The 14,660-nt window shown below is 34.8% G+C and overlaps 1 protein-coding gene across 1 annotated transcript; it reads right to left on the minus strand.

Moving 5' to 3' along the window:
* On the minus strand, positions 1,076 to 9,162 carry LOC109234352. Its single transcript, XM_019400311.1, has 5 exons — positions 8,963 to 9,162; positions 4,713 to 4,912; positions 2,774 to 3,019; positions 1,864 to 2,015; positions 1,076 to 1,496 (listed from the first exon to the last, which is right to left on the minus strand). Exons 1-5 carry the CDS (start codon positions 9,068 to 9,070, stop codon positions 1,306 to 1,308), a joined length of 897 nt encoding a protein of 298 aa, XP_019255856.1. The 5' UTR covers positions 9,071 to 9,162; the 3' UTR covers positions 1,076 to 1,305.

Here is a 14,660-nt window from a genome sequence, read left to right on the forward strand (position 1 = left end):
TCACCGTCGCCTGCCAAACCCCCTCCACTTTTTTTTCTTTTTTCTTTTCTTTCTCGAAACCAAATCAGAAATCACCCTAACCCACTTAATTGATTGATATTCACCAGTGAAGGACCAATTGCCAAATTCAATTGTGGTGAAATTAAAATTTTGGGGTAAAGGGAGATAAAGGATGTGATAGTGGTTCTTTGGTGGTATAATGCTGGAGATGATACGGAGGACATCAAAGGTCTTTTGATGTGTGTTCTGTAAGTGATTTGGTGTTTGGTCTAATGGAAAATGGTGAGAGGAATGTGTTACGATTGATTGTTGTATGTGTTAGAGATGTATAATTGAATTGAGGCTTGGACATGGCAGTGAAATTAACTGTTAGATTTGATATTTTGGATTTGTTTAGTGGTGGTCGGTGGTTGTGATGGTGAGGGAAATTCTGTTCAGGATGTGTTTTTTTCTTTATGAGTTTCTATGGAACAAAGAAAAGTAAAAAATATGCTTTATCTATGTAATTCCGAAAATGGTAAAGCTCAATGAATATCTAGTGGTGGCGCTACCTGGTGGTTTTATGATATGGAAGGGGAAGGTGGAAAGAAAGATTCAAATGGTGGAAGAAAAATGGAGAAGAAGGAGGCGGGGTCCACATTGAGTTTTGGAAGGAAAACAAAGGATAAACCTAATTTTAAAGAGTTTCACGCGCTCCAATCCGAGTGTAATACATAAAATTTACCATGTCAGCGTAAGGGGTTTAAGAGACATATTTCTACTTAGCAGAAGTGTCTAACTAGAAATGGGCTCAGTTGAAGTGTTTGAATGATCGTTGAGACAACTTAAAGGGACCGTTTATGTATTTTGCCTATAAATTAATCCAAGAATTAGAATATACTTTCTTTATCCACGTAAATCAAAGGTTCTCTAAAAGGAGGGTCGGAATCATCAAACCAATTAGAATATGATCCCTAGTTCACTAGGATAAAAAGTTATGTCTCATGCTGAAAATGAATTTAGCATGTTTTATTCACCACAATAATCATTCTCTCTCTTCTCGACCTTTTTCTCAATTATAAACGAACGAAAGAGATCTTAGCAACCATTTCCATTTTAATTAAACACAAAGCCTTGCCAATCAAACTGAGACCAAGACTGACATGCAAACTTATGATCAAAAAGGAGAGAATATATCTATCAGTACATTTAATGTTCTCACAAACACAAGTTAGCAGTAGTAACTGGCCACTGTAAATTATGGAAATAAGGAAAGTTCTCATTATCCCTCTCTTTGCTATCTACTGCTACTTTGATCTGTACAGTCTAATCAATGTTGTGAAAACCTGGAAGAAGAGAAGTGATGAACCCAAAGACAATCATTTGTATCTCTTTTGCAATACCCCACCAGCGATTTCCACCATCAGCAGCACCAGGTTCCGCTGCATGCTCATTCTCGCCTACCCTATTTACGTCGTTACCTTGTTGATTCTCATTCTCGCCTCCAGGTTGTCCCTCTGTCAGAACAAATAATAAAGAGTTAAATCTTATGCTTAGAAGTAATCCAATAAAGGGCGCCGTTCCGAGGTGACATTCAAGACTGACATGAAAACAACTTTATTGAAGCATGAATTTTGCAACGAGGGATTAAAATTTTGAAACCAACGCATAAAGAAAGAACCAAGCATTGAAATTGCCATTAGCTATCCATTTATCAGTACTCCAGCCTGCAATGTGTTATCTTTCTTTCGAGAGCGTACGTATAATTAATGTAAATGGTTATGCACCAAGATGGTGCTGGGCATTACAAAAAGCCCACAGTCCCCATGAGCACCACCTAAGATGCATTTATCTGTTCATCGTACATGAATTGAACGGACGTACCTCCAGCTGCAACATTCTCATTTCCTTGCCTTCCGGCAGCTGGTACATTATCTGCCCTGACAGCCGGCCTAGGTGGCTGGGGAGGTGCAGCTGCCCTCTGCATTCCTTGTGAAAGCCATCGTACCAAAGGTGCCAGAGCTCCAGTTTGATATCTACAATCACCAACAGAAAATATATGGCATGACTCGATGACAAATTACATAAATTACATGTATTTCAATGAACATAACATAACAGTAAGCCTTCCCTCTTTCATTGTTCATTCCACTAAAATACATAACATTATATTATTTTATCCTTAAAAGAAACCACTAACAAATACAAAACTGTAGAGGCATTATAGCACTAAAGACACTTAAAAGAGTTGGTTACTTGTGGTACAGACATATCCAATGGGGCCAGTAAACCAGCAAAAATGATCGGGAGAAAAGCTAGAGGGTTCACCTTCAAGACAATGAACAATGCACTCTAGCAATCCACAATCATTAAGAGAGACCAGAAGGATACAAAAAGCACCAAAAGGCTATGCCCAAGAAAGGAAACTAAGGAATATTATAGACTATAAAAGCAAGTGGAGATCTGAATGCTATTTAGGAGAACGATACAAATAGAAAACCAATATAGGGCCAACTAGCTTCTTTTTTTCAAAGAAAAAGGACCAGCTTTATTGTTATCTTTTAGGATATCCACATTCTAATTCATATAGGTTATGTTAACAGTATATATATATGTGTAGTAATTTTATCCAAAAATTGGTTGCTCGATATTCTCTACAGTTTGCAGCACTTGACACATCCAAACAAAACTCAACAGTCACAACAGCTTTCTAAGACCAAATTGTTTATTCATAATAAAATAATAATAAATGAGAAGGATATTAAAAAGGTGATCATAACCGACAAATACTTACAGGTAGACAAGCGAAGCTAAGAACACAAGCAGAACAAGCCTCTGTCTCGATCCATCTTGATTGAACAAAAATATCACCGCAGCTAGCTTCAAAATAAGCAAAATATCTAGCTGAAATGCAATTTGAAATCTTCTGACAACTATTTGACGTTGTGGCCCAGGCTGTTGCTGCAGAGGCTGCTGCTGCTGCTGTCCCATCTGACCTTGCTCCTCACCTACTGTCCCATTATCTGGAGTACTAGGTCCACTGTCAAGAGCAGCCATGCTTTTTTCTTTTAGAAAGGAGTAGGATTTTATACGGAAGTAACCTTCTTAAGAAACTTAAGATCACAATTTCCAATACTTCCCGTTTATGCACTCAACATCAGGGCTTCATGTTTTGTCAGACTAGATATGCAAATGAACGGAACAAAGATATTAATAACATGGCATGTAATTAATTGGATATATAACTATTAGTTGCCACGTGCACAAGAAGTTTGTATTGCTTCATCCCTAGTATTCTAGGCTAATGGCATTTAAGTAGATAATATTTACAACAATGGTAACAAACCACTGTATATTTTCAAGCATTACAAGTAATAATGAAAACCATTATCAGATACACAACTAAAGACACGAACACTGAAGGGTGAATGGAAAAAGAAATTAGCGTAGTAACATATTTTTATTTTTTTGATCAGGTAAAATAAAAAGTAGTATTATTAATAATCAGCACCAAAAAAGGTGCCAAGTATGCATAGGAAAAGGCACTAGAGTTACCTAAATCTGTCCAACACAGTACATTTCCATATTAGGCTCCCTATCAATGTGCGATTGATTCTGGAGTTTAACCTTAATGATGATATAATGCCACATATGTCATCATTAAAAAGATAAAGTTCTTCGATTCAAATAAATAAATCAGATTCACGATTTTTCTCCCTCCCCACCACATGATCCAAAAGTTAACTAGATCCCAAGATTACTAGCCTACAAAAGCTATCTAACATAACTTTCCAGAATTTAAGAGAACTATCTGAGGAGAGCTTAAATGGAACGACATGGTCAGTGAGGATTCATATATGCAAGTTTGGACTTCAATTTCCCAATAAATTCACAAGCCAAAGGGGTGTCAAACATTTCTAACGTAAAGAAAATCTTGGAAGGTGTCAGTATCTTTTCAGTATCTACATTATCCTCATTCCGACTTAAATGGACTGTGACAGGTAAGCTCCATCCATTCTAGTCATTATTCTCATTTTTTTAATTATTAATTTCCTATTCTTGGATTATTTTTAAGGAGCGAGTAAGCTAGGCTTCGGCAACTTCAGTTACCACACTTCCGTTGTGTAGCCAGAAGTGTTAATCTGCCCGTGAAATGACACTTATTGATGAAATGGACAAAAATGGTTAAAACACACTTTTACTGATGCAGAAGAGAATTCTGCAAAAGCCCAACATGTTGTTACTCCTGAATAGAGAACAAAAATCTTGTAAAAACCTGACATGTTGTTACACCTGAACAGAGAACTTTAGCTTTGACTAAAACTAAAAGCATCGTTAATTGATAAATACTGCGAAGAAGTCAGCAATTCTTGCTACATCAAATATAGAACCTGTGTTATACTAGGCAGATACATTAATCTTTTTTTTATTTTTTATGAAGTAAGGTGTTAGATTGATGGCATCAAGAAGATGCAGAAATTACAAAGAAGTTCGGACTAGCTCCTGAGTACAAAACAACAATTGAAGCAGGGAGCTGAATATGATGCCATTAATTCAATGACACAATGGAAAATAAGGAAACATAAAGGTCCTTTATCACTAGACAGTTTAATTCCTGTGTTGTTTTGGAAGGAAAGTCAGCCATGCCAATTACAGAGGCTATGCAAGATGATGACGACGAAGACAACTTATACAACAGAAGAAGCTAGATCTGAAGGCCCAGGGACACTTACGTTGGTACTGTGTAAGTAAATGGGATTAGAGTATTTGGTGGAAACCCTCCATATTGTCCCATAGGTACAGCATAAAGGCCTGGTCCACGGTTCAACTCCTCCTGGATTGGCTGTGTATTGAAAGCTCCAGGAAGCTGTGTAGGATACATGGATTGGAGCATCTGATAATTTAATAAGGGTGAACCATGAAATGATGGGAGCTACAAGAACAGATAAAATAATTAGCGAATAACTTCTCAAATGCAAGCAAGAAGTTTCTTTCATAAGACACCAGGCAATAAATAAATCCAAGGAAAAGGAAAAAGTCTGTGGTCGAAAAATGTCCCGACTCTCAAAGTTGCAAAGGCATTTGCCTACCAAAAGGCTGGCCTCTGACATTAAAGGGCCTAATAAAGACAATCACATGATGGCACTGTTAGACATGGACAAAGATTTATAATCCTGCCAAATTAAGGGATTGTCGTAAGAGGTGCAATCAAGTTCATAATGGAGAAGCATCTTTCCAAGTTATTCTTCCAAATTACCACCCCATTAATCTTGATTTGATACATGCCAGACAATAACCAGATAATGAGAAGGTAGGACTTGATGACAAATCTTACTCTAAAAAGGGATTCTTACGGTCCACAAGTTGGATAAGGAGTTTCTTCTCCTGGCAGATTTAAGCCATGTCGCTTATGAAAGATATATTTTCTAGTCTTTTCAAAAGTACCCGTGGGAAAAAATAAGTTGGATAAGGAGAACTTCTTTTAATTTGATATTGGGAACCAAGTTTATAGGATACTCATGTTTTAAACCAAAATGAAAAATGCCACAAGCAATGTGGGTAAACTTATCTAATTCTATCTTATTTAATATGATTAAACATATCTAAAAGAGAAGTCCAAACAAAAATAAGAATCGTGAGTTAAGCAGGATGTGCAGTGCTAAATGAGCTATTTCTTGGTTCTTAAATCCCAATCAGTATCAGGCTGTTCTGAAATATCCTTCTTCCCCATGTGCAATATTGCAAAATATCATCAGTTTTATTTTTCTTTAGTTAAAGTAATATCGCAAAATATATCATTGTTGTATCCAAATGTAACTGATAACCATTTTCTGGTTACCTACTACATCATTGCTATAATAAAGGGTGCAAACACAAAAAGGAAGCATATTCCAAATGCGATCCCTTGTATATGAAGCACAAACAGTAATCATTGCGTCAATACATTAGAAATGGCTTAATAGGCAAACAGACACTCGTACTTGCACGAAATTCTGTTGCCGACCCCTCAACTTCATGAGTTCTCAACCAGACACTTCAACTTGATCAAAACAAATGTTTTAAACACCTCTGAGCGTTGACCAAGCTTATGTGGCATCAATTTGGCTGAGTTGGAAGAAATGCTTGAAATACAAGCATGTGAAGAGAGTAAAATGGTAGTGATTTTGATAAAAGAAAGATTAAAGTAAAAAAGTAATGAAAAGAAAACTAACAAAAATTAAAGTTAATAATTTATTCTTAAACAAAACTGCTCCTCCCTCTCCTTCCCCCTACCCCATTCTCTTCTTCTTTCTTGCCCCCCACCCCCCACCCTCCCTCCACATGCACACAAACCCATTCCCTAAAAATTCCTTCACCGCTACTACATAACCTCTCTGCTCCATCACCTCCTACATCCCTTCCCTATCCCTTTCTTTGCCAACAGATTCATCGATTTGGAAGTAGAAATAATCATCAAAGTGGATTTCAGCAGCTGAACTTCAAAGAATTTTCTCCCTTCTCATTATCAAGAACTTCCAATTTTTGTGACCAATTTATGTTGTCTGATCTCTAACACTGGAAACACTGATGAAAGATCTAAATGGCAGTGACTCTTGTGCTTGCACCTTCCTAACCATCATAATTGCAGGGCATATGAAACCTATAGATTTGCATAATAGAGAGGTCCAGCCAAAGGAATCTCCTAGATCTGTCCATCCATGAAAAAGCTGACACTAATGTTCATCCAGATGATCATAAGTTGAAACTAAAGAAGTGAATGTGGATTGAGTCCTTTTCCCTCCCCTTTCTGGTTCCTCTTCCCATCCCACTTTCTTTGGCACTGCTGGATGTGAGAGGCTCTAACTGAGGGAGGTATTGCTGGTGTTTCCTCTTGGTGAAGAAGAATGGCTCAAAAAACCGGAGGAAGGGCAATTTTTGGCCGTGAGGATGGTGGATATAAGTTGGTGGGCCTGGTGGGTTTATACTGTGGCAATGGAGAAGGTTTGAGGGAACTGCCTGAGTTATTTTTCAGGGAATGGGGCGGCATTACAGGGAAGGAGATGGGAGAGAGATTTAATGGGTGAAGAGTCCAGATTTAATGGTGATTGTCTCCAGTGAAACTCTTACCGGATGAATTGGCCACTTCGGCAAGCTTTTGTAAAATCCCCTATTAGCCACTTCTAATGGTTTTTCCATACAAAAATTAAACTAATAAAGTTTATCTAAAGGAAGAAAGAGAGATGTGTCATCCACGTCAAGCACGTCAAGCAAGTGAGGAACATGGATGGTCGGAGGTGTTTTAAACACAGGTTTGAATATGTTCAGGTGTCTGGATGAAAACTCGTGATGTTGAGGGGCCAGGAAAAAAGACCATGCAACTAAGAGTATCTATTTGCCTATTAAATCTTATGAAACTAAGAAAGGCTCAACATTAGATAGACAATTCAAAAAATCTACATTTAACCTGCAATTTAGTGTTGGGCTCAGCAACAGAATTCTGTGGAAGTACGAGTATCTATTTGCCTATTAAACCTTAAGAAAACCAAAAAAGACTGAACATTAGATAGACATTTCAAAAAATCTACATTTCAATCTGCAATTTAGCCTCCCAACACCATAGGATTATACTTCCTCTATCCCAATTAATGTGATGCACTTGCTTATTTACTTTTTCCCAAAAAGAATGATACATTTCTAGATTTAGAAAAAAATTAACTTTAAACTTTTCATTTTATCCTTAATGAGATGATCACAAGTTTCAAAAATCTTTCTTTCTTTCTTAAACTCCGTGCCCAATCAAAGTGCATCACAAACGGAGGGTGTAGCATTTAGTGGCTCCGTAAAGATAATAGGATCCCCACCCCACCCCGCCCTTTTGTCTAGTGATTCAGCATATGTTTAGCAAATCCATGGAGATTTACTAATAATATTCTCCGATTAGTGTAAACATGACATTGACTCATACCAATGTTCGTCCCGCAGTTGATGGTTTTACAAATAGAGATGTTGGATCCTTGATAATGACGTCAAAAGCAAGCAAATCGAGAGTTTCATTAAGTTTATTCAAGACAAGTAACTTCCAAGACACTGCACTTCTCTTCACTGTTGCTCACTTCCACTGTGTAAGGTTGGTGTACAGTGGAACACTCAAAGCAGGTGCTAAGGGATGTGTACAAGAGAGGTTAGTGTTCCACACTTGAAAAATACAGAACTCCAAAGATTTAACCCCAGAAATTGACAAGTGAGGTTGTTCCACTGGCCAACAGGCGCTCCACTTTCAACCTAGAAGTTCGCATTTCAAGTCATTAGGGGAGCAAAGTGGGAAAGCGCCGGTATTGGCTCTTGAAGAGGGTTCAGCCATGAGATTTTACTGTAGCGCCCGCCACCCACCCACCCACCCCGACCCCCCCAAAGAAAAAAAAGCAAGTAGGAAATATAAGCCGGGAATCTCTGATAATTATCTTGTACCAAGGCAACCCAAAAGCTTAACTCTTTTACCTTCAAATAGCAACCATTTTTTCTACTTACTCGTTTGGCCTATATCAGAATCTTTAAATCAGCTACAACAATAAAGCTGAACAAATTCACGAAATTCACGGGCAAAAAATGCCAAAAAGCTAAACCTCCATCAACTCAGACGGATAATATAGATTCTACAATCAAAACCAAATTTCTATGGACTTTTTTGGATCGTAGATACAAATGGTATACAAGGACTTTTTAAGCCAAATCAACTCAAAACTTAAAATCAATTCTAACATACCCTAGCAGAATCTCCCACCAAAAATATAAAATTTTGCTTTGCTCATCACACATCTAATTGGAAAATATAAAATAAACTAAAAATATTAAAAGGGGTAAATCAGCACAAAACATTCAAATGAAACTAAAACCAAACACACCCAACAAAATATTTTCCACCAAAAGTCAATTCGTGAATTCACCAAAAACAATAAAATAAAAAATAAAAAAATTCAATCTTTAATTAGAGAAAAATGGGTACCTGGGTTTGTTTGTTGAGGGGTTCTTGTGGAGATTTTTGATAAGAGGAAGCAGAAGAATATGATTGTTGCTGAGAGGTTGAGGTGTGATTTTCATGTTCTTCCGCCATTGAATTGAAGCTTTTCTCTATTTTCTTTTTTTGCTTCTCTCGTTCTTGAAGATCAGAGTTTACTCTTTTTAATTGTTTTTCTGAGTTTTGTCTTTATTTCAGCTGCGTATTATTTCACTGTCTTTACCAATGGAGATTTGCCACGTTGATTTATTTGGTGAATCATCAAAGTCTGTTTGCACTTGGTCCAAAGAATTTTAGACAAATAGGACTTTATTTAAGAGCCGTTTGGGCATAAGAAATTTTTTCAAGAAATGCATTTTTTTTAAATCAGTGTTTATTCGTAAATTTTTTAATTTTCATTTGAAGATGTATTTTTTAAATTTTTAAAAATTTGAATAACTCCAAAATTAAAATTTTACTCACAAAACTTCAAAAATAACCCAAAATTATATTCATGTCCAAATTCAACTCTAAATTTCAAATACCATTTTCACTTGAAAACTTTTTCCCCCTATTTTGAAATTTTACAATTCTTATGTCCAAACTCCCACTAAAATCTGTTTAGCCATGAAATTTTTTACTTTTTTCCAAAAAAAAAAAATCAATTTTTCCGAAAAATTTTCAATTGATGAATTTTAAAATTTTTGAAAGTTTAAAAAACTCTAAAAAATTGTTTTTTCCAAAATTTGCGCTCAAATCACTCACAAAAAATCAAAAACAATCTAAAATAATATTCATGTCCAAATACAACTCTAATTTTCAGATACCATTTTCATTTAAAAAAAGTTATTTTTTTCTAAATTTTACAATTCTTACGTCAAACGCCCACTAAGTTTGGCCTTTAAAAAGCTTCTCCCTTTTTCCTCCTCAATTTCTCTCTTTCTTTTTTTTTTTTTTTTTTTGTCACCAAGGAATATTATGGTGAATGGATAGGACTTATTCATCGTTTAGGTAATTTGAATTTAAATTAGTCAAGCTGTTTAAAAAGTTGGGGAAAAGTTGGAGGAGGAGAAATTTGATACTTTGACTAGCTCCATGTGATTGAGGGTTTAAATAGCCAAAGGCAAGTTACAATTCCATAATATTTTTCTAAATCCTCAATAACTTTTTTACTATTTGCCTATGATTCTTGTTTTGTTAAAAACTCTGTGTTAGTAGAATTTTACACAGTTTTTAATTATATAATTTTAGTGTCAAACTAAAAGTAAGTATACATATGATGAAAGTTATTTGTAGAAAGAAAAATTACGTGATTAAGCATCATCGAGTTTTTGGCCAATATTGTCCCTTATCTTTGAGGCTAGGTCTATTTTAGTCCCTCAAATATAACTCTGAGCATATTTAATCTCTTATCTTTGAGGGTAGGTCTATTTTGGTCCCTCAAATATAACGACGAGTATACTTAGTCTCTTAAGTATGCTAAGGTGGAACACCTTTAGTCTTACTGACAGAATTTGTTCAAAAACTAACGGTGTTAACCAACTCTGATTCATGAAGCAAATCTTCAGCTTTGAAGAAAAACGTTTCCTCTCCTTTTATTGGATAATGCAAATTATCACTTTAATTCCTCATTTTTAATGTCTTCTAAAATTTTGGCCTTGAAAATGTATAAAATTTGTATATTATTTTGTGTGTATATATATATATATACAAAAATTATAGTACAACCTTTATATACATTTTCGGGTACCAAATGTAAATAGTTTCTGGCGTGGGCTAAAAGTGAGAATACAATCTGGTTATTCGTTTGCTTCAATAATATGCCTAGAAGTGATCTTGGCAGCTCTATTTTTTAAAAAATAAATTAACTTTTCTTTTTGGAAAAATCAACCGAAATTTTTAAAAATAAAAGTTTCAACGTTAAAATCTTAAATTTATCAGCTCTATTCTATTAGTGGGTGTTGGTTTATAAAATATTTTCGATAAGTAAATTAAAAAGACTGCGAGTGTCGAAAATCAACCCTGTAATTGATCTTGGATAGATTCTGTCAGTGAGACTAAAGGTGCTCCACTTTAGCATACTTAAGGGACTACATATGCTCCGGGTTATATTTGAGGGATCAAAATAGACTTACCCCCAAAGATAAGGGACTAAAGGTGCTCCACTTTAGCATACTTAAGGGACTAAATATGCTTAGAGTTATATTTAAGGGATCAAAATAGACCTACACTCAAAAATAAGGGACAATATTGGTCAAAAACTCAAGCATCATCAATGCATCAAACTTTTATTTGTAGCAAGATAAATTACGACTTAGATAGAGAGAGAAAAAAAGTTCTAAGCAACATGTAGATATAGTTTTCACTGTCTACGTACATAGCAAATCGATTTGACATAACCTGTCAAAATAGTTTATTTAAACTAAGATCGCACTATTTTATTTGTTTGATTCAAAAATCAAACTGTGTTTCAAGATCAAAATTGTTTTCTAATGGAAAAAATATGTTCAAACCTACAATAAAGAGCCTATTTGAAAGGTCACGAAGGAATTAAATTTGGGTGTAATTATACGTTTTGACGTGTTTGTTTGACCAAGTATTTGGTTAGTGAGTAAGTAGATGTAATTGAGAGGGAGTAATTATACGGTGTAACCTCTCCAATTCCTTTTTTCCCTTTCAATAAAAGCTTGTTTGGAAAGTCACCTAAGAATTGGATTTGGGTGTAATTTGTTGTAATTATATATTTTGGCATTTGTCTGGCCAAGTAATTACTTGGTCAGCATAGAATTAGATGTAATTGGAGAGGTGTAATTACACTCTCCAGTTCTCAAGGGATGAGGGAGAATGGGCGGTAAATACATTGTTGTGATCACAATGTTACTATTTATTTTTTTTATTTTTTTTTTGTCTTTATTTTCATTATTTTAATTTCTTTTTTTAATTTTTAAATATATTTTTCTTTGTAAAACTAAGGGAAAGTTGTCGGTACTGTCTTCATGACGTATGTGGTTGTTATTGTTCAATTGCCTCTTTTTCACCTCCTTGTGCTGAGGGTCTTTCGGAAATAGCCTCTCTACCCTCCGGGTTAGGGGTAAGATACACACTACTCTCACCAGACCCTACACGGGGGTTATGCGGAGTTGTTGTATTTTTCTTTGTACATTATTTATCTTTTACTTTTCTTCCTTTACTTCTTGTGATGCTATGTAATTACTTGTATATTTTATTTCTTATTTGTTTTATTTTCTTCATTTAGTGTAACTGCGTTATTATTTTAGGTTTTAAAACTACAACTCCTAATGTTAGAAATAATGAGTCATTAACAAACTTGACATATAATGAGTGATGTCATTAAAGTAGAATATCATTGTTAAATAAGATTATAAACTTATTATGTTTCCTAATCTTAAGTTGTATTCTAACATATTTTTAGTATGTTGGAATTTCACATTTGTTAAACTATTATTTTTTTAATTTTTATTTTTTGAAATTGTGTTACATTTATGGTTTCACTTTACTTTTTTTAGTAGTATTGACTCATTATTTTACATTGCATATTGTTTACTTTTAGTTAGAATTAATAGATTAGCTTTGTCAAATATTTGAATAATATTATGGCATTATATTTTTATAAATATTAATTTATTTTATCAAAAATACATTCCATGATGTTATTACAAGACGTATGTTTTTAGTTATTACAATTAATTAATCTAAATATTATTAATTTGATGTATATATAAATTATTTTTACAATATTAGTTATAAATATATGATTACTGATTAATTTATATTCAAGAAAATATATGCATCTTAAATACCAAATATAATATTATTTATAGGATATATATTTATTATATTAACTTTTAAGTTTTGGTAATTTATTTATTTAAAATTTAATCTAACTATGTAATTACACTTGTGCAACCAAACAGTATGTTTGTAATTACATTATAATTACATTTTGACAAACAAACAGGTCGTTGTAATTACAATATTGCGTAATTATTAGGTTGTGTAACTCGTAATTATCTTGACACTACTAGATATAGTATAACCAACATGCTAGGCATTAAAGAAAGCAATAGCTTTGGAAAATATGTAGGCTTCCTATTCTCCACAATAAACCCAAAGCTAAGAATTTTCAATTTGTTATAGATAACATAGGAATCGTTTAACTAATTGGAAATCTAACTTCCTAAACTTAGCGGGTAGAACGACTCTTGCTAGAGACACCCTCAATAGCACCCCAACCACATGATGCAATATACTTACTTACATGTTAAGACGCTTAATATTATTGATCGAGTTCACCATAGCTTCATTTGGGGGACTGCAGACACCAAGAAAAAGATTCGTTACCTCAATTGAGATACTATTTGCTAAAGTTTATAGATCAAGGACAGCAGAAAACCCTAGCTGGGAGGGAGAAGAGAGACGAAGAGAGGAAGTGGAAGAAATGAATGAAACAGTGAGAGACTTTCATTCTCTGTGTTATGGTCTTTACATTGGCCTATATATACAATTAGCTTAGTACTAATATAACTTCCCAACTAACCAATCACTCACATCATTAACCTCTAATAAACTAACTAATCTGGACATGTATAAATAGACTTAACTACCTCATGCTTAAGTCACTCCTCTTTCCTCAACACTTCCCCTCAAACTAGGTGGTATGAAAATATTAAGAACACCTACCTTGGACATCAAGTATTCATGTTGTACTCTGGTTAAGCCTTTAGTTAGAACATCTGCAAGTTGTTCCTTCGTGGCAACATACTCTGTCTTCACCGGCCCATTTTATATCTTCTCGCTTATGAAATGACAATCGATCTCAATGTGTTTGGTACGTTCATGGAATATTGGATTTGCAGCTATTTGAATTGCTGTCTTGCTGTCAGTGTGAACGTTCATAAGAAGAGCAAGTGACACTCCAATATCTTTAAACAATCCAAGTATCCAAACTAACTCTGCCACAGTTGATGCAATGCTACTATATTCTGTTTCTGCAAAACTCCTAGAGATAGTGATATGCTTCTTAGACTTACAAGACACTAGTGAGTCACTATACATAATGAAGAAGTGAGTTACTGATTTTCTAGTGAGTGGACAAGCTGCCTAGTCAGCATCACAATAGGTTGTGATGATGTTCTTCTTCTTAGTAGATAAAAGTATGCCTTGTCCAGGCTGATTTTTCACATATCTGACTACTCTTTGTGCAGTTTCCATATGAGATGTTTTGGGTTTCTGCATAAACTGACTTAGTGTCTGAACACTAAAGGCTATGTCTAGTCTTGTGACAGTCAGACAGAGTAGTTTTCCTAGTAGTCTTTGATACTTGCTAGGATCTGATAACAATTCATCATTTGTTGTGTTGTGAATACCAGTATGCTCATCATACTCAGTGGTTAGCTTAATGTTGGCTTCAATAGGTGTGACAACTAGTTTTGCAGCTCCCAGCCCAAGTTCAGAGATCAGTTCCAAGGTGTACTTCCTTTGGTGCATTAGAATGCCTTGTTGTAACCTGGAAAACTCAATGCCAAAGAAGTATTTCAGTTCACCTTGGTCTTTAATTTTAAAAGCCTGCTGCAATTTGGCCTTGACCTCTTCTAATAGTATCAGATCAGGACTTGTGAGGAGCATGTTATCCACATACACCAGGATAACTATAGTGTGTTTGTCTGTCCCTTTTATGAATAATGAG

This window comes from Nicotiana attenuata, chromosome 11 (assembly GCF_001879085.1).
Source record: "Nicotiana attenuata strain UT chromosome 11, NIATTr2, whole genome shotgun sequence".
Lineage (NCBI taxonomy): Eukaryota > Viridiplantae > Streptophyta > Magnoliopsida > Solanales > Solanaceae > Nicotiana > Nicotiana attenuata.